The 24,350-nt window shown below is 39.9% G+C and overlaps 1 protein-coding gene across 1 annotated transcript in view; it reads left to right on the forward strand.

Moving 5' to 3' along the window:
* Crebbp (CREB binding protein) overlaps positions 1–24,350 on the forward strand; it is a 132,875-nt gene that overhangs the window by 35,116 nt on the left and 73,409 nt on the right. The window contains exon 3 of the mRNA XM_010644189.3: positions 21,066–21,242. Coding sequence (XP_010642491.1) covers positions 21,066–21,242 — 177 coding nt within the window. The remainder of the gene's footprint in view (positions 1–21,065; positions 21,243–24,350) is intronic.

Consider the following 24,350-nt stretch of genomic DNA (forward strand, 5'->3'; position numbering starts at 1 on the left):
AAAAAAAAAAAAAAAAAAAAAAAAAAAGGAAAGGAAAGGAAAGAAAACAGGAAGGACAGTAAAGACCAGACCTGTGGATGTGGTGCTGGGGATTGAACCCAGGGCCTTCACACTGGGCTTCATTGTCAGGCCTTTAAAATTTGTTTTAAATTTTGAGACGTGGTCTCACTTATTTGTCCAGCCTGGACTGAAACTTGCAGTCTTCCTGTCTCAGCCTGCCAGAGTGTCAGGATTACAGGTGTGCACTTTTAGCTTCCCAGTAAAATTAAGGTACAGAGATTGCCTGCATAACCTCCTCTCCACACACACATGCATTCTTCCCTTTATCAACACTTCCCCCCAGAATGGTGCAGTTTATTCCATTTGATTAATCCATTTGACACATCATAATCATCCAACTTCCATAGTTTACCTTAGTTTTCTCTTTTGGTGTACATCCATTGAGTTTGGACAAATTATAATGTCATATGTCCATCATAACTATCATTCACTGTATCATTTCACTGCCCTAAAAAAAGATCCCCTGGTTAATTCCTTCTTCCCTTCCCTAAACCCTAACAGTTATTTACTGTGGTGGTTAGAGTTTTGCCTTTTCCACACATCATATTCTTGGAATCATATGGTATATAGTCTTTTCTGGTTATTTTTATTCCTTTAGTATTATGAATTTAAGGTATTTCTTTGTCTTTTTATGACATCCATTTGCCTACTAATGGACATCTTGGCTACTTCCAAATTTTTGCAGTTATAAATAAAGTCACTGTGTCCATGTGAAGGTTTTTGTGTGGACATGTTTTCAGTACCTTTAGATAAATACCATTGTGCACAAATGCTGATTCATATGGTAATACAGTATATGTAATTTTATAAGAAACTGCATAACTGTCTTCCAGAGAGACTGTACATTTTGCATTCCCACTAACAGCTCCACATTGTTTCTTTTGGTATTGCCAATTTTCTGGAGTTTGGTCATTCAAATGATATGTAGTGGTATCTGAATGTTTTATTTCACATTACCCTGATGATATGAAACATCTTTCCATATATACTTATATGTTGTCTGTGTATCTTCTTTGGTGAGGTGTCTTTTAAGATCATTGGTCCACTTTTTATCAGATTGCTTGTTTATTATTGAGTATTAAGAGCTCTTTGTATATTTTTAGATAACTTTGTTAGAGATGTCTCTTGCTTACATTTTCTCTCAGTTTGTGGTTTATCTTTTCATTCTCTTGACATTGTCTTTCAAAGGGAAAAAGTTTACTTGTTTTGTTTTGTTTTGTTTTGAGAGGGCTTTGCTCCTTGGATATACTGTGTTGCCTAGACTGGCTTCAAACTCAACTGTGATCCTTCTTCCTCTGCCTTCACTGCTGCGATTCAATGCACATGCCACAGCTCAGATGTTTTTAATTTCAGTGAAGCCCAGCTTATTTCTTGCATTAATGTGCTTTAGTTTTACAGTAAATATTAAAATGAGGACTTTTTTCATTTCCATTTAGTTTCTAGATTCTGAATCATTATTTGATTTATTTGTATCTAATATAGGGAAATTTAATGGATGATTCTTTTTTCTTTGGTGCCAGGGATTAAATTTAGGACCTTGCACATGCGAGGCAGGCAGTGGCACCACTGAGCTAAATCTGTGGCCCTGTAATGGATGATTCTATATTATTGGTATGTCTTATGACTTTGATGGGCTCACTTACCAATTCTATTAGTTTATATACATTTTATTTAATTTTCTGGCTTTATTGCTTTACCTAGAACAGTATAGTACCTAAAAAAAGCAATGAGAGTACATTCCTTGTATTTTTAATTTTAAAAAGAAAGCTTTTAAATATGTTAGGTGTAGGCTTTTTTGGTAACTTTTATCAAGTGGAGAAAATCACCTGTTCCTCCTTTGTTGAGTCTTTTGATCATAAATTGTTACTGAGTTTTGTCATATTTTTCTTTCTTTTCCTGACAGTAGGGCTTTTCTTCATTCTTTTTTTTTTCTACTTTAATTCTTTATGTTAATATGTTGAATTCCATCTTTCTGAATATTAAACCAACCTTGGGTTCCTGGGGATAGACCACTTGATTGTGGAATATTTTTCTTTTTATATATTATTGAATGATATTAATTAAAATAATGTTCAGTATTTATGTCTATATTTGTGAGAGGTGTGAGTACTTAATTTTTTTGGTAATGTTTTTATTTGGTTTTGGTATCAATATACTAGCTTCATAAAATTAGGTAAGGATTATTCCCTCTTTTCTGAAAGATTTTATCTAAATTAGTATTATTTATTTCTTAAGTGTTTAATAAAATTCACTGGTAAAGCTACCTGGGTCTGGAATTTTCCTTGTGGGAAGCTTCTTAATTATGATTTAGTTACTTTAATAGATAATAAGCCATTCATATTTTCTACTTCTTGTGTTACTTTTGGTCATTCATGCTTTTCAAGAAGTTTACCCATTTCACCAGTTCTTGAATTGACTTGGCATGAAGGTAGTGTTTTGGTTTAGAATTTCTTTAAGGTGCGGGCAAGAGTCTTGCTGTGTAGTTTAGGCTGACTTCAAATGCACAGCCTGAGCCTCCCAAGTGCTGGATTACTGGCATGCACCACCATGCCAGACAAGTGTTCTTAATGTTTCCTTTATTCCTTCTGGTACATGTGAAATATGTAGTAATGCTCATTTTCCTTCTGTGCTTTTCTCTTTTTTCTTCCCCTAGCAGTCTAGAGTAGGATTTGTCAACTTTTTAATTTTTGTCAATATATCCCTCCCCTCCCCTCTCCCAGCAGTACTGGGAATTGAACCCAGAACCTTCATTCAGAGCTACATCTGCAGCCCTTTTTTCATTTTTTATTGAGAAGAGGGTCTTGCTAAGTTGCCCAGGCTAATTCAAATTTAAGATCCTCCCTCAGCTTTCCAGAGTGCTGGAATTACAGGAGCGTGCCACTATGCCCAGTTTTGTTTTCTATGTAATTTATTTCTTTCTTTCTTCTGCTTTATTTGGGTTCTTTATGCTTTTTCTAGCTTCTTAGAGCAGCTTAGATACTGACTTTACATTTTCCTGGTATTGACATTTGAACAATAAATTTCTCCCAAACCTTAAAATATGTCTCCATTTCCTTGTCTGTCCTTCAGTCTGTTAATAGTAAACCAGTAAACTTAAAAAAAATTTTCCCTAAGTATTTCTATAATTATGTCCCATTAATTTTATTATCATTTAGCTCAAGATGGTTTTATATTTCACTTGTGATTTCTTCTTTGACCCCTGGATTGTGGTTTTTTTTGTTTTTGCTTTTTTTTGTGGGGGGGGGGCTTTTTGAGACAGGGTCTCACTGTGTAGTTGAGACTGACCTGGAACTTACTATGTAGCCCAGGCTGGTCTTGAACTCACAGCAATCCTCCTACCTCAGTCCCCCAAGTGCTGGGATTACAGGCGTGCACCACCACGCCTGGATAGATTGTGTTGAACTGTTACTTAATAAGTCAAATATTTGAAAATTTTGCAGATAATATTTTGTTATTGATTTCTAATTCCATTCTACTCAGAAAACATTCTCTGTACTATTTTTATACTTTGAAATTAATTGAGACTTATTTTAAGGACCAGCATATAATATTTCTTGATTTTTAAAAAAATTTATTTATTTATTTTTTTGGTGCTGGGGATGGAACTCCGGTCCTTTGTGCTTGTGAGGCAGGCTGTGGAATCACTGAACTAAATCCCCAGCCCTAATATTTGTTAATGAATGCTTTGTGTGTGCTTCAAAAGACTGAATCCTATAGTGGTAGGGTGTGGCATTTCATTAGTGTCAAAATAAATTGATGTGTTTGCACTGTCTTTTTTTTTCTATCCTATTAGTTACTGAGAGAGGAAGGTTAATTGATCTGTAATTGTAGATTTGTCCATTCTTTTGATCAAAGTCTGCTTGTTTCATGTGTTGAGAATCTCTTATTAGGTGAATGTATACAGAGTCTGTCAAAAAATGTGTACATCAGAAAAGAAAAGGACCATACCCAGGAATATACTTGTATAAGTACTTTAATACTAAATGTATTAAGACATCCTGAGATTAATACAAGTTACCATGTCCTCTGTAATTACAAGAGATGCTCAAAGTGGTGTTGGCCACTAGCGTCCAGACATTCACAGCAAACTGCTTAAGGTTTTGGGGGACCATATATTTTTTGTTGTTATAGTTCCCTGATAAATTGAACCTTCCTTTTTATTAATATTCTCTGTCTTGACGTCTAATTTTTTAATATTATAGCCGCTCTTAATTTCTTATGATTCGTGTTCACAGTGTATTTTTTCACCCTTTTGTCTGTTTCTTTATAAAATGTGCCTCTTATAAAAGGCATATAAGTGGACCTTTTTAATTTATACTGATAATCTTAGTCTTTTAATTGGAATGTTTATTTACATTTACTGTAGATAATGGCTAGATTTAGATCTCTCATCTTGCTACTTGTTTTCAATTTGTCCCTTTTGTGTTTTGTTCTTTTTTTTTTTCCTCACCTTTCCTACTGTTTTGGAAGATAATATCTATCATCTCAGTCTCTGTTTTATTTGAAGTTTTTAGTTTGTTTAAATATAAAATTCCTGGGTATGGTCATGTTTTCCTGCCTCTTTGTGGGTCTCATAATTTTTGAGTAGGGGCATTGTGGATGACACATTGTTCAGTAGGGTTGTTGTCTTCTTTAGAATGAGTTTCGTGTTCTTTACAGATCAGTTTTATCCTATCAAGGCTGTTTTAAACTTTTGTACATTGGACTTTGAGGAATGCTCCTATTTAGACATGCTCTTTGGGGGTCTTTGCTCAATTTCTGGGGTGATAAGCAAGGCCTCAAAACTCCAGCTGATCATAGGTTCTTTCTCCAGCATTGTGGCATCTCCAGAATTTCTTCAGCTAAGAGTTTTTCAGTAATCACACACCTGGAGACTGGTCAGACAAGTTGGAGGTGGTTACTTGCTATGTGATTGTGGTATGTAGATTCTCGGGGGTGGAAGGGGTGCTCTGTTTGTTTGTTTGTTTTGTCTTTTTGTTTTTTTGGTACTAGGGATCAGACTTGGGACCTTGCATTTGTGAGTCAGGTGGCAGAACCACTAAGCTAAAGCCCTGGCCTGGAACTCTTTTTTGGGTGGGGGCGGTTGAATGTACATTATAGTAAGTAATGGTAACTCATGGTGATTGTATACTTCATATTAAAAATTTCTTCTGTTACTTCCTGAATTGTTCACGAAATAGGTTCAGTGTATAAAACTAGAAAGTACGGTGCTAACATTCTTAATGTAAATGGGTCTAAAGCGTAACTTCAAGGACTGGCATTTCCAAAATGTTTTTGCTATAATTTGGAAAGAGTTACACTATTGTAGACAGTAATTTGCTGTCCATCTGTCACCCAGCTAAAATACTTGAGGGTTTTTATGTTGATTACCATGTAATATTTTTGGCGTTTAAAAATACATGTGTTTGCCTATAGTGTAAAATTTCAGCACAGTTCTGTGAATAACATTAACTGCATATACTCTTCCTAATTATGTAAGAAGAACATGCAAGGACCTGCTCATTGTTCCTGGCGCTCTGTTATTGGGTGCTTTGCAAACATAGTCTTGCAGTATCCCAGAAGTTTTAATAATTCTGTAAGGTGAGTGCAAGATCTGTTTTACATAAAGAATAAAATTTTCTGTGCCAGTTTCTTGCCTGTTCAGATTATTCAAATTATACATGTTATATAAAGTAGCAGCCTTCTCATGACTGACTCCAAAGCCTGTATTTTTTTCCTACTATACCATTTTGTTTGTAATGTAACAGGGAAATGTATGCCTTATTTTCTGCATATGGAACTGGTTTCCCCCTTACACAAAATATATAAAATAGGTAGCTGGAGGCATAAGTCATTTCCCAGGAGTATTTTTTCATTGTAAGAAAGGTTTTACTAGGGTCGGGGATTTAGCTTGGTGGTTTTATCACCTGCCTTGCAAGTGCAAGGTTCTGAGTTCGATCCCCCAGTGCTGAAGGGAAAAAAAAAGAGGTTTTACTGGTGACACCTCATAGAACACATCCCTGTCTACCATGCTTTGCCTGTGACCTGATCAGACTTTGGTTCTCCAGCTGAAGTATTTATTCAGCTCTGAGCAGGTTTTGCGGACCCATAATGAAATGGACTTTTTTGTCTAGAAAAATTTGTGCTTGCTTAAATGCAGAGAGACAGCATAGTTATAATTTCCCTTACATGTGATTCTAAAAAGTGATTTTTGCCTCTTTAAGTATTTTACTTATGGTAGCAAAGAAAAGTGTAGTGTAGCCAGACATTGTGATGCACATCTGTAATCCCAGTTATTCCAGAGGCTGGGAAGAGGAATATCACAAGTTTGAGGCCACCGTGAAAAGCTTAGCAAGACTCTGTCTCAAAATAAAAAGGTTGGAAGGTGTGGCTCAGTGGTAGAGTGCTTGCCTAGCCTTCTCAAGGACCTGCCCAATTCCTAGTACTACTGTACCAGAAAGCTTGATTTATAATTTTTTATTTTAAAAATTTCCAAAACACCAAAAGAACAAAGGATAATAACTAGCACCTGTGTGTCTGTTAGTCAAAACCAGTACCTGTTGATATTTATCATATTTTCATCATAGTTTTTTTCATCTGCAGTAAAAATTTTTTTGTTACCAGGGGTCAAAACTTGGGACCTTGCACTTGAGAGGTAGGCAGCAAAACCACTGAGCTAAATCCCCAGCCCCAGCTTTTTTTTTTTTTTTTTTTTTTTCTTTTTAATGGAGTCAGGGTCTCACTGGGTAATTTAGGCTGGCTTTGAACTGACTATGTAGCACAGACTGGCCTCCAACGTGCAGCAATCCCCCTGCCTCAGCCTCGCAAGTGCTGAGATTACAGGCATGTACTACCACGTCCAGCCCAACTTTATTACTTTAGAATTGTTTTAGATTTATAAAGAAATTGGAAAACAGTGCAGAGGATCTCACATCTCCTCCCCTCACCCATTCCTTCTCCACTTCTCCTGTTTACATCTCATGTTACTGTGGTACATTTGTCACAGTTATTAAATCATTATTAATAGTACCTGATAATAAGCTCAAGTCCATGCTTTAATCTGATTTATGTCCTTTCAGTTTTAGGGCCCCATCCAGGACAACCACACTGAATTGAGTTTTTTAAGTTTCCTTAGACTTTTCTTGGCTGTGACATTTTCTTAGACTTTCCTTGGTTTTCAGTGACCTTGATGGTTTTGGAGAACCACTCTGGTATATTTTAGGATGCAATAACAAATCCTTCTTTTGGGATTTGTCTATTTTTTTCCTAAGACTGATGCTGTGGACATTTCTAAGGAAATTGTCAAGATCAAATATTGTTTTCATTACTTATTACCAAAAGTACCCGCTGTCAGCATGACTTACTGTAATTGTTGCTGTGGATCGCTGGCTGAGGTCATGTCTGCTAGCTTTCTCCACATTACTGTTCCCTGCTGTCTTCTTTGGGAAGAGCCCCTATGCAGAACACTTAGGGTGGGGAGAACCGTGTTCTACCTCCTTTTTGCGTTCACAACCAAGATGTAATTTGTATGTCTTGCTGCCAGGCAGGTCTGAGCCACTGGTGGAACATGCATGACTCTCTCGTAGGGTGACTTGTACCACCTGATGGGACTGTCCTGGGCTTAGTCCAAGCATCTTTGATTACCTTTGATGTCCTTGTTAGGATATACATTCTGCCTGAGTAAAAATTCCACTTTCTTTTTGGTATTGGGCATATGAGTGATCCCCTTTCCTGAATGTTCTGAGACAGGTGTTTAGAGTGCTCTAAGCAGCACCTGATCAGAAACATGAACTGAATGTTAGTGATAGTTTCTCATCAGGAAGTACAAATATCTATCAGTGGGTGGTAATTTTCAAAGCCATACTTCTGTGTATATGCATCTGTGAATATTATTACATATTTTAAGATAAAGAGTATGGTACTTTGGTTTGTAGCTTTTAAAAAAGTGATATATTGGCCAGGCTTGGTGCATGCCCGTCATTCTGGTATTCAGGAGGCTAAAGCAGGAGAATCACCATGAGTTTGAGGCCAGCTTGGGCTACATAGTGAATTCAAGACCAGCCTGAACTACATAGTGAGACTCTTGTCTTTAAAAAAAAAAAAAGTGGCACATGATCTGAAGTAATATGATTTCAGTAGTTAGTATCTGAGTGGAATCTGCATACAGCCAATACTGAGCCATATTATACATTTAGTGTTTTTCTGCTAAGTAGTGAAGAATGAAGTAGAAAACAAGCCATCTTAAATTCTTCCTAGAATGAGGCAGGAGATAACTAACTAGACGTAGGTACTTTAAAAATTGTCTTGCAGTTACATTTGTAATTGTTGCAGTTGGGCTGTATGCCAGTCTGTTTTCATACATTAGAAAGTCAAGTAATTTTGGAGTCCTGCATGATATTAGAGATTTTCTGTGCTCTACTTTTGGAAAGAGATCTTAAAGCTACCTCAAGACCGTACAGAACTTTGTGGTTTTCAGAGCATTTTCCTGTGTGCTATCCTTTTGAAGTTGGTGACAGGAATTCGCAGTGGCCCCATGTGAATAGTGAAAAGAGTTGTATAATCTCAGCCACAAGCAGGTATTCTTTCTTTATTTTTGGGGGGACAAGGTCTCACTATGTAGTTGCCACCGACCTGGAACTCTCTATGTAGCCCAGGCTGGTCTCGAACTCACAGCGATCCTCCTGCCTCAGCCTCCCGAGTGCTGGGATTACAGGCATGCGCTACCACACCCAGCTGGCTACAAGCAGGTATTCTGATTGGGCTCAGGGAGGCAAGGCTTGGAACCCAAAGGTAAAAGACAGTCCAGGAGGATGTTGCAGCATGTATCCTGCCCCCTAAAACCTTGGCAGGTCTGCTTCAAGGGTCATCCCAGATCCAGTTACTCCTGTTTGGCAGCTGGCTCTCTGGTTGTCGGGGATATGGCTCAGCCTCAATGTGCTGTTGCTGCCACTGTAGGCTCACTGACCCAAATTGAATGGCCAGGATTTGAGAGGCTCTGACTCTTGGAGTCCTCAGGATTTGATGAGCGAGAACTCAGCATCTTTTCTTCTGTTTGTTGATGTTGTGGGTGATGCTTTTCTGAGACAGTGCTTATCTTTCAATACTAGCCAACAGTGTTAACTGGCTTACTCCTCCTTTCAGTCCCAATGCCCACTTTACTTAATTAAATACTTTAGATCTGTCAGTTACTCCCTTGCCAGATGGCTGCTCTTGTGACATTGTTGTAGACATTTAAATCAAGTATAGGTAGCCTTTAGAACTACAAAAATGAGGGATATCCAGGCTTCTTTAGGTGTCTTGCCGCCATGTTTTCATTCACGCTGGTGATGCAGAGCAGCTGCAGTGGCAGTTGAATGTTTTTGTTATGTAGCCTGCCCTTCAAGTCTCAGAGTGACTTTTTGATCCACATGTCAGCCTTCTGGGCTGGGACCCCTCCTCCCCTCTTGAGATCCATTCCACAGTCAGTGTGGTGCCATCTGTTGATAAGCACACATCTGGTTTCCTTGTAGCTCATGTCTTTTACCTTGGATTTGGGAGAACTTGACCCTTGTGTGTTTGCCCACCCTACCACATAGTACCTTCCTCCAGGAAGATACATAATAGATGCTTTTCTGGTTGATAAATGTGTGTGTTGCCTCAGCCTTTTCATTTTCCATGGTCATGAAGACAGCTGTCACATAGCGTCCTTGGCCAGAAGGGTCTGTGCCTTCTCTCAGTACTTTCCAATTATAACTGCCTCACCGTCTAAACTGGAGAACTGAACATTTTTAGGCAAAGTTTGATCCAGTCTCTCGCTCAGGTACCAGGTAGATTCTGATGAAGCCGTATCTGTGGCTGCCTGAATTTGAACCAGAGTTCAGAGAGCACATACCTTTGTTGTAGGAAGAACCATCCATGAGACTACTGAGGCAGTATACTTATGCAGTTAAAGTAGCAGCTTTTTGTTCCCTGATTGTACTTGTTTCTGTTTTCCTGCCTCCCAGTGGCTTTCTCTGCCAAGATTGGTGGTAGATGTTTGATAGTAGTGACTTGAATTTCATTCATTTAGATTTTTTTTCTGGTCACATGTATAATACACTAGAGCAAAGTGTGACAGTTTATAACCATGTTATAACCAGGGTGGTTTGATTTAAATTACCACCCAGGAGTGATCCCTGACTGTCATAATCAGTTCAGTCTACCTAGTATTTGGTGTCTGATGACAGCTTCAATTAACATTTGAAGAATAACTCTGCAGCCAAATAATGGGTTATCTTGTCACTGAGGACAATATGGATATTTGAGTAGAGAACGATTTTTAAAAGCAGTTTTTCCTCCTCATGATAAAATAATGCTTTGTGCAAACACTTTGACTAATACAGATAGTATATAAAAAAGAGCCCTCCATGGTAGTTACTGTTAAATACCAGTGCTTTCTCTTTGCTCCATGTGTGTGCGCACACATGTCTGTGCATGCACATGGTTGCATTTTACATTTGGGGTATTCCTCTTTTTTTTTTACTTCAAGGATCTTTTTCTTGCCAGTAGCGAGAGTGACATTTTATTGTCCTGGAGGTGGAGCTGTTTGACCTGCTCCACCAACCTTTACATTGATTTGGTACCCTTCATTCTTCCTAACATCTTTCATGCATTCTCTGTGTGAACCAGGGCTTCCTCAGTCTCTCTTCACCAATAACACCAACCAGGTAGACCAATTTAAGACCATTTTCCTGTGCTGGCTATAGTTTGATAGGATCTTTCACATAGAGCCACATATGTTTTTAAATGATATTTCTTTGACTACACCATATACCTCCAGCTATAGTATTTCATGTGCAAGGCCTGTCTTCATCTACTTTAGTGGTCTTTTGTGTGTGTGTATGTGTGTGCGCCCCCGCCTCTCATACCAGGGATTTAACTCAGGACCTTCAGCTGGCAAAGTAGTCACAGTGTCACTGAGATAAAGTCCCAGCCCCTACTTTAGTCTTCTTACTACTAGGACCAGGAGACTCAGCAGAAGAAAGTGGCATAGAACCTGAGTTGGCAGTGGATGTCCCCATAGCCACCTTCTGCCCTCACCAAAAGTGCTCTTGTTCCTGCTTCTGTGGTAATTTAAAGCTGTCAGCCTGTGTCAAGAACTAGTTCTGGCTGGGCATGGTGGCACACGTCTTTAATCCCAGCACTCGGGAGGCTGAGACAGGAGGATTGCTGTGAGTTTGAGACCAGCCTGGGTTACATAGTGAGTTCCAGGTCATTCTCAACTACAAAAAAAAGAACTGGTTCTTATCTGGTTTCCTGCCTAGTGTAGAGGAGGCACACCATTCTCCAATTTTCTTTCTGCTGTGGCTCTCTTCCTTCATGCTTTCTTTCAGGTTCCTATCTTCTTGCTCTAAATTCTTGTAATACCTGTACCTCTCGTCTTGTTCCTTTATGGCCACCCTCTGTGTGGTCTTTCTGCCACTTTTGTCAGTGAGTGGATTGCCAACCCATGGAGGAAGGTGCTTCTCTGCTTGACAAGAGCTCTTTATGCAGAGGTTTTGGTTGCATGCTTATTAGTTCATCTAGTGACATGAAAAATCCTCATCTCTGTTCCATTGTGCTATAGCTGGGCTCTAGTGTAAACTATCTTTTTAGAGTTGCTGTTTATAGAATAAAATGATTTTTTCTCACCTCTTCCCTTTCTTCTTGTCTTTTTATCTCCTCCTCTTTCCTTCTGCATTGCCACTGTCAGCTGGGCCTGGCTGGGCTGGAAAGGAGTACTCAGTCTTTTTTTGGTGCGGGGAGTACTAGGGATCGAACTTGGGACATTGTGCTTGCGAAGCTGGAGGCAGAACCATTGTGCTAAATCTCCAGCCCAGGAGTACTCAATCTTAAAGAAGGTGCTCTTCTACCAAAAAACATGTTAGATTTGAAGGAATTAGGGAAAAATAATGCTTTTAAATTTTATCACATTTTTGGATTATTTTTTCTTGGATTACCTCTGCTTTTTGTAAGTATTCTGGTCAGGAGTGTGGAGCTGTTGAAAACTGGTCCCTGTTCTGTGTGAATAGCAGCATGCCCCATGAAACCCTTGGTTTTCTGAAAAGGTTGATGGCCCCCCACTAGTGCCCCATAGGGAACATTGCTGTTTTGAGGTCTTTCGGAGCTACACAGATTTAGGGTCTTGATTTGTCACTCACTATGAGTAGCTGTGTCTCTCAGGTGTCCAGACCTCATGTGAATCAAATGCTGATCGAAACCAGAGAAGTTGTCAGAATTCTATCATCAGAAGGAACTTCAAAGGCTACCTAGTGATTATCTCAGTGCTCCTTTTTTACACATGAAGAAAACTAAGGCTCAGAAGAGCAGGAGAGTTGGCCTCTTCATAGGGTCCATCAGAAGCAAGATTGGAAGCAGTTTCCCCTCTGCTCTTTGCCCAGTATTTTTGCTTGAGTTAATGCAGACCCTAGAGAGTTGATATCCCTAAAGGCTGCAGCTGCTGAGGTATACCAGTGGTAATAGGGTACTGGCTTCATTGTCAGAAGGTTCTAGACTTAGGCCTGAATTTCCATTTCTGTAAGTCACAATCTTTAAGTTATTTCTTTAAATCACAGCTTCTTTAAAGAAGATACTTCATCCAAGTGACACACATTAAATAAGAGTTGGCGAATACTTTTTTTTTTCACCTTCCAGTTAGACTTTATCTGTCCATGGTCAGTGTTCAGATCCAGGGCTGCACATTTTCTTGAGTTTCCTCCAAGCTGGTGACTAAAAGAGTTGAGCAAGTGGGAGGTGGGCTGCTCACCTGCCCAAGTACTCTTGCCCAGGTCTGTACCCTAGGTGTGCTTTGGTTGGCCATTGCTACCTATAGCATTATCAGCAGTGGTATATTTCCCTTATTCTCTGTCGCCAAGTTCAGATACTGGAACTGATAGGTGCAAGCAAATAATAGCAGACAATGCCACATCTTTCCACGAAAACTGCTTTTCTTGGCTTTCTTTCAACATGGTAGGTTGCCAAGTGAAAATGCTTTTGGCTTTACAAATGATCTGACTGTAGCCTGGGTTAGTTGTAGTTCTTTATACCACTAAAAAGGATGGGTATTTTTGCCCCTTAAATTATTTACACGTTTTTGCTCCTTGCATATTGAATTGTGTTGTTTTTATACACCTTATATGAATTTATGGTTTTAAGTGTGTTCCATCTTGTGGAGGTCAGACTGAAACAAATCCAGTGGACTGGTCACTTATGAGAGGGAGGCATATGGATTTTTTTTTTCATAAGAGTGTTTTGTTCATCATGTTCATTCATGTTATATTCATCTATAATTGGCTTAAATTTCAGCCCAGGCAATTTAGTTTAGGATATTTTGATCATATTGCTTATATTGTTTTAAGTTTGAAATGAACATTGAGTTCATTGTTTTTAAAGCTGGAAAACTTGAAAATGCAAACATTCACTAGGACAGTTTGAAAATAATTATCTCTTCAGAGTATTGCTACAAGTTCTAAACTTATAAGATTGATTTTTTTTTTTTTTTTTTTAAACTGGGGCTCCAACTCGGGACCTTACACTTGCAAGGCAGGCGGCAGCACCACTGAGCTAAATCCTCAGCCCCATAAGATTGATTTTTTTTTTTTTTTTTTTAAACTGGGGCTCCAACTCGGGACCTTACACTTGCAAGGCAGGCGGCAGCACCACTGAGCTAAATCCTCAGCCCCATAAGATTGATTTTTGTCACAGTATTTTTCGTGTTTCTTGAAACCTGCCTCAATCAGATAACCAGTAACTCCAGCTGACCTCTCACTACAGCCTGTGTTTGAGCCATTCTCTGGCATTGCATGTTCTTTGAAAAATGTTCCTGTATTTCATTATTACTTTAGGCATATATAGGAAAGAAGCTATATCTAGCGTAAAGTGATCATCCCCCAAGGATGCAGAATAATTATCCCCATAAAGTAGCAGACTCTCATAGCACTTTTTTTTTTTCCCCAGGAATGGTAATTGAACTCAGGACCTTGTGCTTGCCAGGCAGGTGCTACACTACTGAGTCACATCCCTGGTCCTGTCAAAGCACTTCTGCTTGTCAGCTTCTCTTTTGGGAACTTATATATGAGTTTGTTTCAGACTCATACAGCCCTGAGATAAGGTGCTGTTTACAGATGGTAAGAGCAAGGCATAAGGAGGTTTAAGTAAATTGCCCAAGATCACATAGCAAGTAGCAGAGCCGTAATTTAGTTCATTTAGGTATATACCACCTCACTGAATAAAATCCTCCTTGTTGTTGCTTTCCAATAGAATTTTTTTGTTTGTTTATTTTTCTTAGAAAAAGGTATTGAGTTAGTTTTGTCCAAATGGCCTTAGCTTGCCTGGTAAGGGATAAAGCCTATGTCTCCTCTGGTGGTACTCATATATTCTTGTAGTACCATGGCTCCGCTCAAATGGGGTGAGGACAAACCACATGGTACAGGGCAGGGTCTCTGGGTGGAGGATGTGGAGCTTCACAGTGAATTCTTGAGCTAATTTGGTTTGTTTGAGCTTTCTGGACAATTCTTTCCTTGTTTACGAAGTGATTTAGTTAGTACTTTTGCTTGTCTGATTGTCCTTAACTAAGTTTATTGCTGAAGATTGTATTTTATTTATTTTTTTTGTATGCCTACTGATCAGCAAAGCCTCACTTCCCGCAAGCACTGTGTGTATTGTAGTTTTAAGTGTATATCAAGGTGTAAGGAAAACTGAAGTCAGCTTTTGAAAAAAACAATGTGGGTTCATTGAAACCACATCATACTCAGCATTTACTGCCACCTGGAAGTGTTTTCCCTAAGGTCCAGCTGAGACATAAGTGAGATCTTGTGTGTAGTATGTGTCTGCCTATCTTCCTCTTGCTGGCCACATAGCATATTCTGTCCAGCATTTAGCTGTGGTCAGACCCTTCCCTTGAGTGTACAGTATGTTGCAAGTGATCACCTGGAGATGAAAAGAAGTTCATTTATAGCATGGTTGTTTTCATGAGTAGTTGGTATCTCTGGAAGGATACTGTAAGACTTGTGTGACATGGGTTTGTTCAAGATCAGGGCCAAGCTTGTTCTGCATTGTGGATGCTGTGGGGACTTTTCTTTCCCAAGAAATAGATATTCTTCATCTTTTTATTTACCTGATTTTTAAAGGTAGATCATTTATTTTTCTCCAATTTATACTTCTCATTGAGTGAGTTGATCTATTTAGACCTCTGTAAATCCATGAGGGAATCAAGTTAATAAAAGAAACCAAAAATCACTTGAGTCTTTGTCATTTTCTTCTGCTTTGGGAGTACCCAGTAACTGGGATGCTCTCTGTCTTTGATTTCTCCTGGATCTATAAATTTTTTCCAGAAAGTCAGTGTCTACTTAAGAGGATATCCTAAAAAACGACATTCACATCCAGGAACCTTCTCTTTCCTTCTTTGCACTCAAATGTTTTTGCTTCTAGGGAGACAGGACCTGATTTCTTCATGAATTTGCCAAGATCTCCAAGTGGCTACATCCAATACCAGTGTTCTTCACCTTTAGGAGATTTTTAGAGCCCTCTTTGGATTCCCTTTGAGAATCTAATAATGCTCCTTTTCCCTCAGAAGTGCACATCACACAAAAACTTGCCCAGGTTTTACCACCCAAACTACTCTCTCCCATTCCCATCAGCTACCTAGGCAGTAGTCCCTGCCCATTGTCTCATTCCAGTGGATTCTGGGCTGCTGTAATGTGAGAGGAACTATTGGTGTAGCCTCACTGTGAAGATGTTTCTGTTTCCTCGTCCTATAAAGGAGCGTGAGCATGGGTATGCGACTCACTCTACTAAAGATCCTGTTCTGGGGAGAGACTTATACTGGGATGATGTGCTTGTATTCTTTCCACCTTACCTCCTTTTCAGTATGAGCGCCATTCCTCCTTAACCCCCGCATAGTTCTTGGGTTTCTGTTCATTACCTTTTTAATAAGACTGGATCTTACTTGACCAGGAGAGTTAGGTGGGAAAGGTTAGCAGTAAGGTTGTTCTCCTGGTTCAGCAGAGAGAGAGGGGATCTTCTGCTCTTTCACTGATAGCAGTACAAGTTGAAAATGAACACTTGTCCCACGTTCTAATGTAAATAGGAAACTGTTTACAGCCAGAGGTGACCACTGAAGCTGAGGGATCAGTATATCAGAGCCCAGATTGGAGGCTCTGTGTTAGGGCCTGGCTGGGGCCTTCCCACCAAAATGAGAGGTTTCTGCCACAGAGAACACTCTTCTTTGTGGATGGATAGGCCCAGATCTGGCCCTAGTATTTTTCTCCTTTTCTAGTGTTCTTTCCTGACACACAGGGACTGCAGTTTACATGCTTTTATTCTCTCAGTGAAAAGAGATGCAGCACCTAAGCAGGCTTTGAACAACTGGCTGATACAGTTGGTCACACTGCTTTTTCACGGGAAAATTTTGTAGAGTAGTAAGGCATTATTTAATGGATTTCATTATGGGAAAGCTTGTCCCTTTTTTTTTTTTAAAGTTCTTAGAATAGTTAACTTTGCTATTTTCTGAGATTGAACTTAGATTAAATACAGTCATTCCTCATTTAAAAATTGAGTTCCACCCCTGTGACTAAGTCAACTAGGTCATTAAGTGAATTGGTTGCTAAATGAGGAATTGTAAATAGTGTGTACTTACAATACTCAGGATAAAAAAGGGGTCAAAGCAAACTCCAACTTGATGACTTTACTTTTATTTGCATAGCTCTTACATGTTATACTGTAATGTAATGTATCACAGACCATAAAACTACTACAACTATACTTCACAGTACAGCCAGCAAAAATAACAATACTGTATAAGCAAGGTATATGCAAGATTACAGAACTGTACACACACAAAAAAAGATGGGTCATAAGTCTGAGCAGCAGGAACAGATACTAAACAGGTAAGTTGTTAAATGAAGAGTACTGGTACTGGAAGAGTTCTGTTTGGAAGGGGAGAGTAAAAAGCACATTTTAACATGTATGGGCTCTCAGAGGATGAGGGCAGGATTAAGCATTCTATAGGTTTTAATTAGTTCATGTATTTTTTTTTTTTTTTAATACTGGAGATCGAACTCAGGACCTTTAGCTTGCGTGGCAGGCGTGGTGCCACTGAGCCAAATCCCCGTCCCCTCATGTATAAATTTCACCATTATTGAACAGTTGCTGTTTTGTTGTTGTTGTTTGTTTGTTTGTTTGTTTGTTTTTATATAGTTGCTGTTTTTGTTCTGGTCAGCTTTTTAAATTTTATTGGAAAGATTACCTTGGAGATTCTCTATAGCATCCTTAAACCAAATCATGATAAACTTCAGTTGAAAATAAAGGCAAATTTACTAAATTATTATTTGGTAATGGGAAATTAAAAAGAACTGAGCAAGTTTTTATTGATTGAAATTTGACTACTTCATTTTACTACTTCATTTTGAGTATTGGTGCTTAAAAAAAAAAAAACTGTTGTAGACTAGGGATGTAGCTCATTGATAGAATACTTGACTGGCATGCTCATACCTGGGCTCAGTCCCTAGTACTGACCCCAAAAAAAGTATATTCAGCTAGAACTGGAGGTCACCAATGTTCAGTTTGGTTAGTGGAGAACAGATACAGAATAAGAATTCAGAAATTTAGAATTGCTAGAAGCAAATGGCCACTTCCTAAATCTATAGCAGAAAATTGGAGTGTGGCCCTTGAGCTCTACCTCGCTGTGCCAGGAGATGGTTTGGGATGGCAGTTAACCTCCCTAGAGTTGAAGGTAGTAGCCTTTCAAAGGACTGTCTGGCCTCTTTGGCTTTACTGTTAACTAGCTTTCAGCTGGCTAAGAAGACGCTATAGCTGGGTCTGGGGCCAGAGCTCTGACTTCCCACAGTAGCCTGGGTATGTTTTTGTCATAGGCTTGGTATGAGATTCTACCCACCATCACCATTTTTCAAAAAGTGTAGACCCCTGTGGGCTGGATATTCCTTACATGCTGTCTGTGACCTTAGACTTTGCCATGGTTATTACCTTTTGAGAATCAAAATCATGTTAAAATGGTCCATCTTGGGCAGGGGATTTAGCTCAGTGGTTCCACTGCCTGCCTCACAAGCTCAAGGACCCAAGTTCGATTCCCCCATACCAAACAGAACGAAAAAACAAACAAAAAAATGGTCCATCTTGTCCCATGGCCAAGGAGAAAAGGCACAAAGAAATTTCTTGCCGGCATCTATCAACATATAGTTATTACTCATTGAAATGAACCAGTTAGAAAGCACCTGAGTCTGACCAGGCAAGTTTTACTCCCCAATGACCAGATACACCCACCTCATTTTCACTTTTGCAAAGTTTTAGAAATAGATTTTTGTAAAACAAGTCTGAACTTTAAGAACCATGGGCCCTCTTTGAAGCTTTTGGCCTCTTTATATTTGTTTCTCTTTCTTCACTGAAGAGGCACTTGGTGTGAATAGGATAGTTCCTGGGCCCTTCCTGATACTACTTGCAGCCATCCACTTTGAAGCTAACTAATCATGGACATTGATTTTTCTTATTTGTCAAGAACAAGCAAGCTCAAGGAAGCATCTACACATACTCAGAACTTGTGTCTGCTCAAAGCAAGCACTTGGTAGATACTGGTTGACAGGGTGTCAAGGGTGAATGAATGTGTATTTGGTCCAAAGTTGAGACACTTAGAAATTGGAATTTGTAACTGTATGATTTTTGTTGGTTTTTAAATTGGGGGACTTTAAGCAGTGTTTCTTCAGCAGTTTGATTGTATGTAATATACAGAAATTCTGAAAGTAGTAGTTGCTATATGGGATTAATTTAGTACTTTCTAAAAATACATATTCCTGCTTCAGGTCTTCTGAGTTTCCAATTACAATTGAGGAAACCTAGTTGAAAATCAGGAGTTCCCCTTTGTACGTTCACTCAGCTAGAATTTCACCTTAAATCTCCTGAACTCAAGGCTGAGCTTCATTGGTGGACTTTGTGTTTCAGTTGACTTATATAGGGCAAAAATGGCAGCTAGAATGGGTCCACTTTTCAGAAAGGTGAGGAAGGTCAGCTGTGAGGGCGGCATGGGGAAGGAAACCACCTGTATAAGTGAATGTACATAGCAAAGTCTTTTTGGCTACACTTCTTTTATGATTTTATATGGGGCATTTCAGCACAAAAGTGTGAGATGGAATTAGTTGTGTTATGAATGCTTTTTGTGTCTAGCTTAGATTTTTAGAGCTAAAAGAAATCATGTGATCCATCTCCTTCAAGCTGCTCACCTTGCAAAAGATAAAGAGAAGATAAAAAGTCCCACAGAAGGGGTATAAAGTTACCCAGAGTGGATGCACTGGTGTTGACATTTACCAGCTGGGGCTGATAGTGATTTTTTTTTCTATGCCAGTAGTGTTGGGGACTGAATCCAGAGCCCTGCACATCCTAGGCAAGCACTTTACTACTGAGCTGCATCCCTGGCCCTTTTTAATTTTCATTTTGAGGCAAGGTCTTGCTGAGTTGCCCAGGTTGGCCTTAGAATCCTGCCTCAGTCTTCAAGTAGCTAGGATTATAGGCATGTACTACTATGTCTGGTATTGATTTCTTAAATGGCAACTCACTCCTGGAAATCTTCCCAGTATAGAACATGTCTTCTCAATCCAAACATCAAACAGACCAAGATACCAAAAAGTAGAATCAATATTAGACAGCAGGTGGAATATTCCAACTTTGTTAAAAAGCAAGGGTAGGCAACCTGAGCATCCATTTTCTTGGTGCCTAGTTTTTGTTTTTGTTCCTCACCAGGGGAACAGGTAAGCATCGCAGTATTGTGTTTGGGATTCCCACGTGTCCTTGAGGAGGTTGGGACCTTGAAGGCCTATGGAAACTGGCCTGGGTCTGTGGCTGGCCTCCTAGCCGCATAGCTGAGGATACTCCCTTCCCCATCTTGCTTTTATCTACTGTATGTTTGATACCCCTCCAACCAGGACCTCTGTGCTACATCCCCAGCTCTTTTTATTTTTTTGAGACAAAGACTCTGAATTGCTCAGGCTGGGCTCAACCTTTTTCCTCAGCTTCACACAGTGCTTGCATTATAGGTGTGTATCACCATGTTCAACATTTTTTTCTTTTTCTTTTCTTTTTTTTTTTTGAGACATCTTGCTGAGTTGCTCAGGCTGCTTTCAAGTAGATGGCATTGTAGGCATAGCCCACTATGTCCAGGGTCATGTTAATTTTTTTAAGCTTTTTGTTTTTTGGTACCAGGGATCGAACTTGGTATCTTGCATTTGCAAGGCAGGCGGCAGCACCACTGAGCTAAATCCCTGGCCCTTTTTCAACTTTTTAAAAGGGAAATCCCCAACATGTGTAATATTAGATGGAGTGACACGACCCAGCTTCCTTACTGACATCAGATTAGCAGTTAGCATGCTGTGGGTGCCTTTAACTTATACCCCTCTTGCCATCACTGCCTGCTCACTAGACCGTTTTAAAGCAAATCTCAGAAATTATATAATTTCGTTGCCTATGTTTCTACTGTGCATTTTGAACTAATGAAAACTTAGTTCAAATATGATGGGGAGAACCTGAAAGAAATGAAATACAGAATAATTAAGGATTGAACTGAAGGAACTGCCCATGATCCTTGATTCTGAAGGCCCTTATCTACGTAGGAGGGCCTGGGATGGGGACAGGTATCACAGTTGAAGGGGAGGAGAGAAAAGTCCTGCCTTTTGTGGGGTATGTTTAGGATAGGGCCTTAGGTGTAGCAGTTTAGAGTAGCTTTCTAGCCTTCTGCCTGTAGCCTTTTGAGCAACTTGCTCTGTTCATAATTCTGACTGTGAACTCAGATAGTAAGCCTTTAATTTATAATTGAAATGAGGGCTTTACAGGAAATAACAATTTTTCCCACATTGGGTCAAGTGAGTTTTTTTTTTTCCAGTACGTATTTGCAGTACATAATCATCACAGTTACCGTGGGGAGTTGGTTCATGTACATGGCACATCTTAATTCTTTTAAGTGAGCTTTTCTGAAGCCCTTTCTTTTGTGTATGATCACCTTGTGATGCTGATCTTTCTTTTTATTTCAGATGGGAATGACTGGTAACACGAGTCCATTTGGGCAGCCCTTTAATCAAACTGGAGGGCAGCAAATGGGAGCCGGTGGGGTAAACCCCCAGTTATCCAGCAAACAGAGCATGGTCAACAGTTTGCCTACCTTCCCTACTGACATCAAGAATACTTCAGTCACCAATGTGCCAAATATGGTAAGTCGCCCTTGGCTGTCAGTCCTGGGGGTTTCTAGGGGGTGCTGTGGCATATGGATTTTATTGCACTTACAGAGAAAATCTGTAACTGAGATGTGTTACTGGGTGATAGGAACATAATCCTTGCTTCTTAGGAGTAGCTCTCTAAATGAGATTGATATTTTCTATGATGAGCTCGCAACAGGAGAGTTAGGTAAGGGTGATTTAGCCACTCCTCCTTGACTCCCTTTGTTGACAGACAGAATTCTTGTCACTTTGCCTTTCTCTCCAGAATCATGAGAATTGGTGAAACTGGTTTTTCTTAGCCTTGCTGTGGGTTGAAGCTATCAGTAGAAGCCATTTTTACAGTCAAATGAAAGACATTTATCTTTCAAGGACTGTGTTGTATCGATGAGATGGGTGTTATATATGACTTGATAGATGATTCACATGTTTCCTTTTCCCTGAAAGTTTCTGTCTATAAAATAGGATTGGCTGTAGATCCTCTAACCCAGTGATGGTGAACCTTTTAGAGCTTTCAGTGATGCACACAGCCCACAGTGGCAAGTATACCATAGATTGACTCACCACCACTGCTCTAACAAACTGTGGTATTAATGAAAAATATCTCCTTTTCACTACAGAGTAAAATCTCTTTTAATTCAGAACACTGAGGGTCAGTGCCATCTTTCGTTCATGCTCATTGTGCAGTCCTCAGTTGCTGAATGTCTGATGTGTACTTGCTTGATCAAGCCCCAACAGCCTATTTTTTTCCTTGGGCTTATTCCTGACACCTGGAGATTTCAAACTTGGTACTCAGTGTGCCTGCTGTAGTCATTAGAAGGGTCTCAAAAGAAAGCCAGAGGTTTGTGTTCAGACAGCTTTTTTGTCTTTTGGTGTTTTAAAACTTTTTATTGTAAAGTATCTTGTGTAGAGTATAGTACAGAAAATTCCTATGTATTCTTCTTTCCACTTCCCCTCATAACACCTTCCTTTGCTTTGGTACTTGTGTCAAAACTAAGAAATTACTTATGATACTCAAAATTTTGAGACTGCTGGGGAACAGTATTGTTCAAACTCTTGTATAGGGGGGAACAAGGAGACGCCTTGGTTAAGGGCTGTCACTATTACAGTCATTTTTTTATAAAAAGCAAATCAAAGCAAAGCAAGGGGGTGGTAGCTCAGTGGTAGAATGCTTGTGTAGCATGTACAGGGAAGGCCCAAGGTTTGAGCCCTAATCCCTTTACCATAAAGCAGGGGTGGGTTGCTATTTTCAAAATCACAAAGCTACTATTCTTTATTTCTTTTACCACCCCACCCCCAATTCCCCTGGTCTGCTTCCTTCTTTCCAGTAGGATTATCCTGATTCTGACAGTTCCTGCTGAGTGCTCTCACAGCTCAGTGCTGGGGTTTTGGGAATGGTGCTGTTCCACAGGGAGTTTGGACCCAGCATCTGTGATGCCTGGTCTCTCCATTTCCTTTGTCACTGAAAGGGTGGTGGTGGTGACTCCAGGGCTGACCATCATTGTTTGTGCCTGCTTAGTAACAGGAGCACATTTAGGCTTCAGAGTGAAAGCGTTTGTTTTATACTCAGGGAAACACTGACCTTCATTTCCCTTCCTTTTTTAAAATCCTCCCTAGTTCCACCTTCTCATCCTCTTTCCTTTACCCACAAATGATTGACAGATCCTTCGTTTCTGGGTCTTTCTACCAGGCTTTGCTGCCTGAACTTGCTGGGAGTGCTTTGCTCATCAAGGGCAGAATCAGTGGCACTTGTTAGAGGATTCTCTTCCTACACTGGGATTGCAGCTCTGTGTCTTGGGCAAGGCTCTTCTTGGCCTCAGAGACTGATAGTTTTCTTGCTCCAGGTTTGCCTGTGCCTTAAAGGAATTTAGCAGCATCCCTGGCCACTACTCATGAGATGCCTATATCGTCCTTTTCCCGACCTCATTTGTGACAGAAATGTCTTTCCATACATATGTCCCCTGGGACAGAGTCATTCCTATATTCTGGTGAATGGTTGGAGGAAGCAGTAGTGTCTCATCCTTTGGTCTGTCTGCTAGAATCTAATAGGAACCTAACACCCCCCCCCACCCCTCCTCACGCTTCTCAGGATCTTGGAAAAATGAGGAAGCATTTTTGTCCATAGGAGATGGGCTGCTTGCTTAAGGGCCACCTTCCTACAATAAGCCCTTGTGGTCTTTACAGGAGAGATCTACAGCAGGTTCCTTTGGAGGGTGAGCTTGAGTGTCTTCCTTGGCATGTTTTATTATACCATTTATTCTGAAGGATATAAGGACATATGAGCTGGGCATGCATGTGTTTGTGAGGCAGCATGATCTGGGAACAGCTTTCAGTGCTTCCCCGGGGATAGGAACCAGTGGGGCTGGCAGAGAGATTAGTTGTGGTTTGCCTGGCATCTTTGTAAGTGCATTTATTCCTAGTCTTTTACCTTATGTCCATGATAACCTCTTAAGAGACATCATTACAAATCCCTTTTTACAATAGGAAGTTGAAGCTCTGAGAGGGGTTTTGTTTATTCAAGGCCTGTCTGTAGAGCTCTTTTTATTTATGACCTGATGCCGTGCTTTTTAGCAGCCTTGAGCTGGCTGGGAATGCCTCCTTAGCCTGTGATTGCACAACTTGTTTGCAGTTTCTTTCTTTCTTTTCTTTTTTTTTGTGTGTGTTTTTTGTTTTTTTGTTTGTTTGTTTGTTTGTTTGTTTGAGACAGGGTCTCACTATGTAGTTGAGATTGACCTGGAACTTACTATGTAGCCCAGGCTGGCCTCGAACTCAGAGCGATCCTTCTGCCTCAGCCTCCCAAGTGCTGGGATTACAGGCGTGCACCACCACGCCCAGCTATAAAAATTATTTTAAAGGGAAGATGTTAGGTCACCATTCTGTAGATATGAGTAGAAGTGCTATGGCCTGTCTTCCCAAGAAGAGATGTGAGGGAGGAGCATTGAGGGGCTGTCTGTTCTGAGAAGAGCCATCTGATTCTTGGTGGCATTGTCTTGCTTAAGGTTTGGATTAGGCTTTCTGCCAATTTCAGAGTGCTATTAGGAAATGGGACTCAGGCAGGCTGTGATCAGAGGGGCCTCATTTCTAGGTCCCCCCACATGATCTATA

The sequence above is a fragment of the Fukomys damarensis genome, unplaced genomic scaffold (genome assembly GCF_012274545.1).
Source record: "Fukomys damarensis isolate Sample0158 unplaced genomic scaffold, DMR_v1.0_HiC HiC_scaffold_34, whole genome shotgun sequence".
NCBI lineage: Eukaryota > Metazoa > Chordata > Mammalia > Rodentia > Bathyergidae > Fukomys > Fukomys damarensis.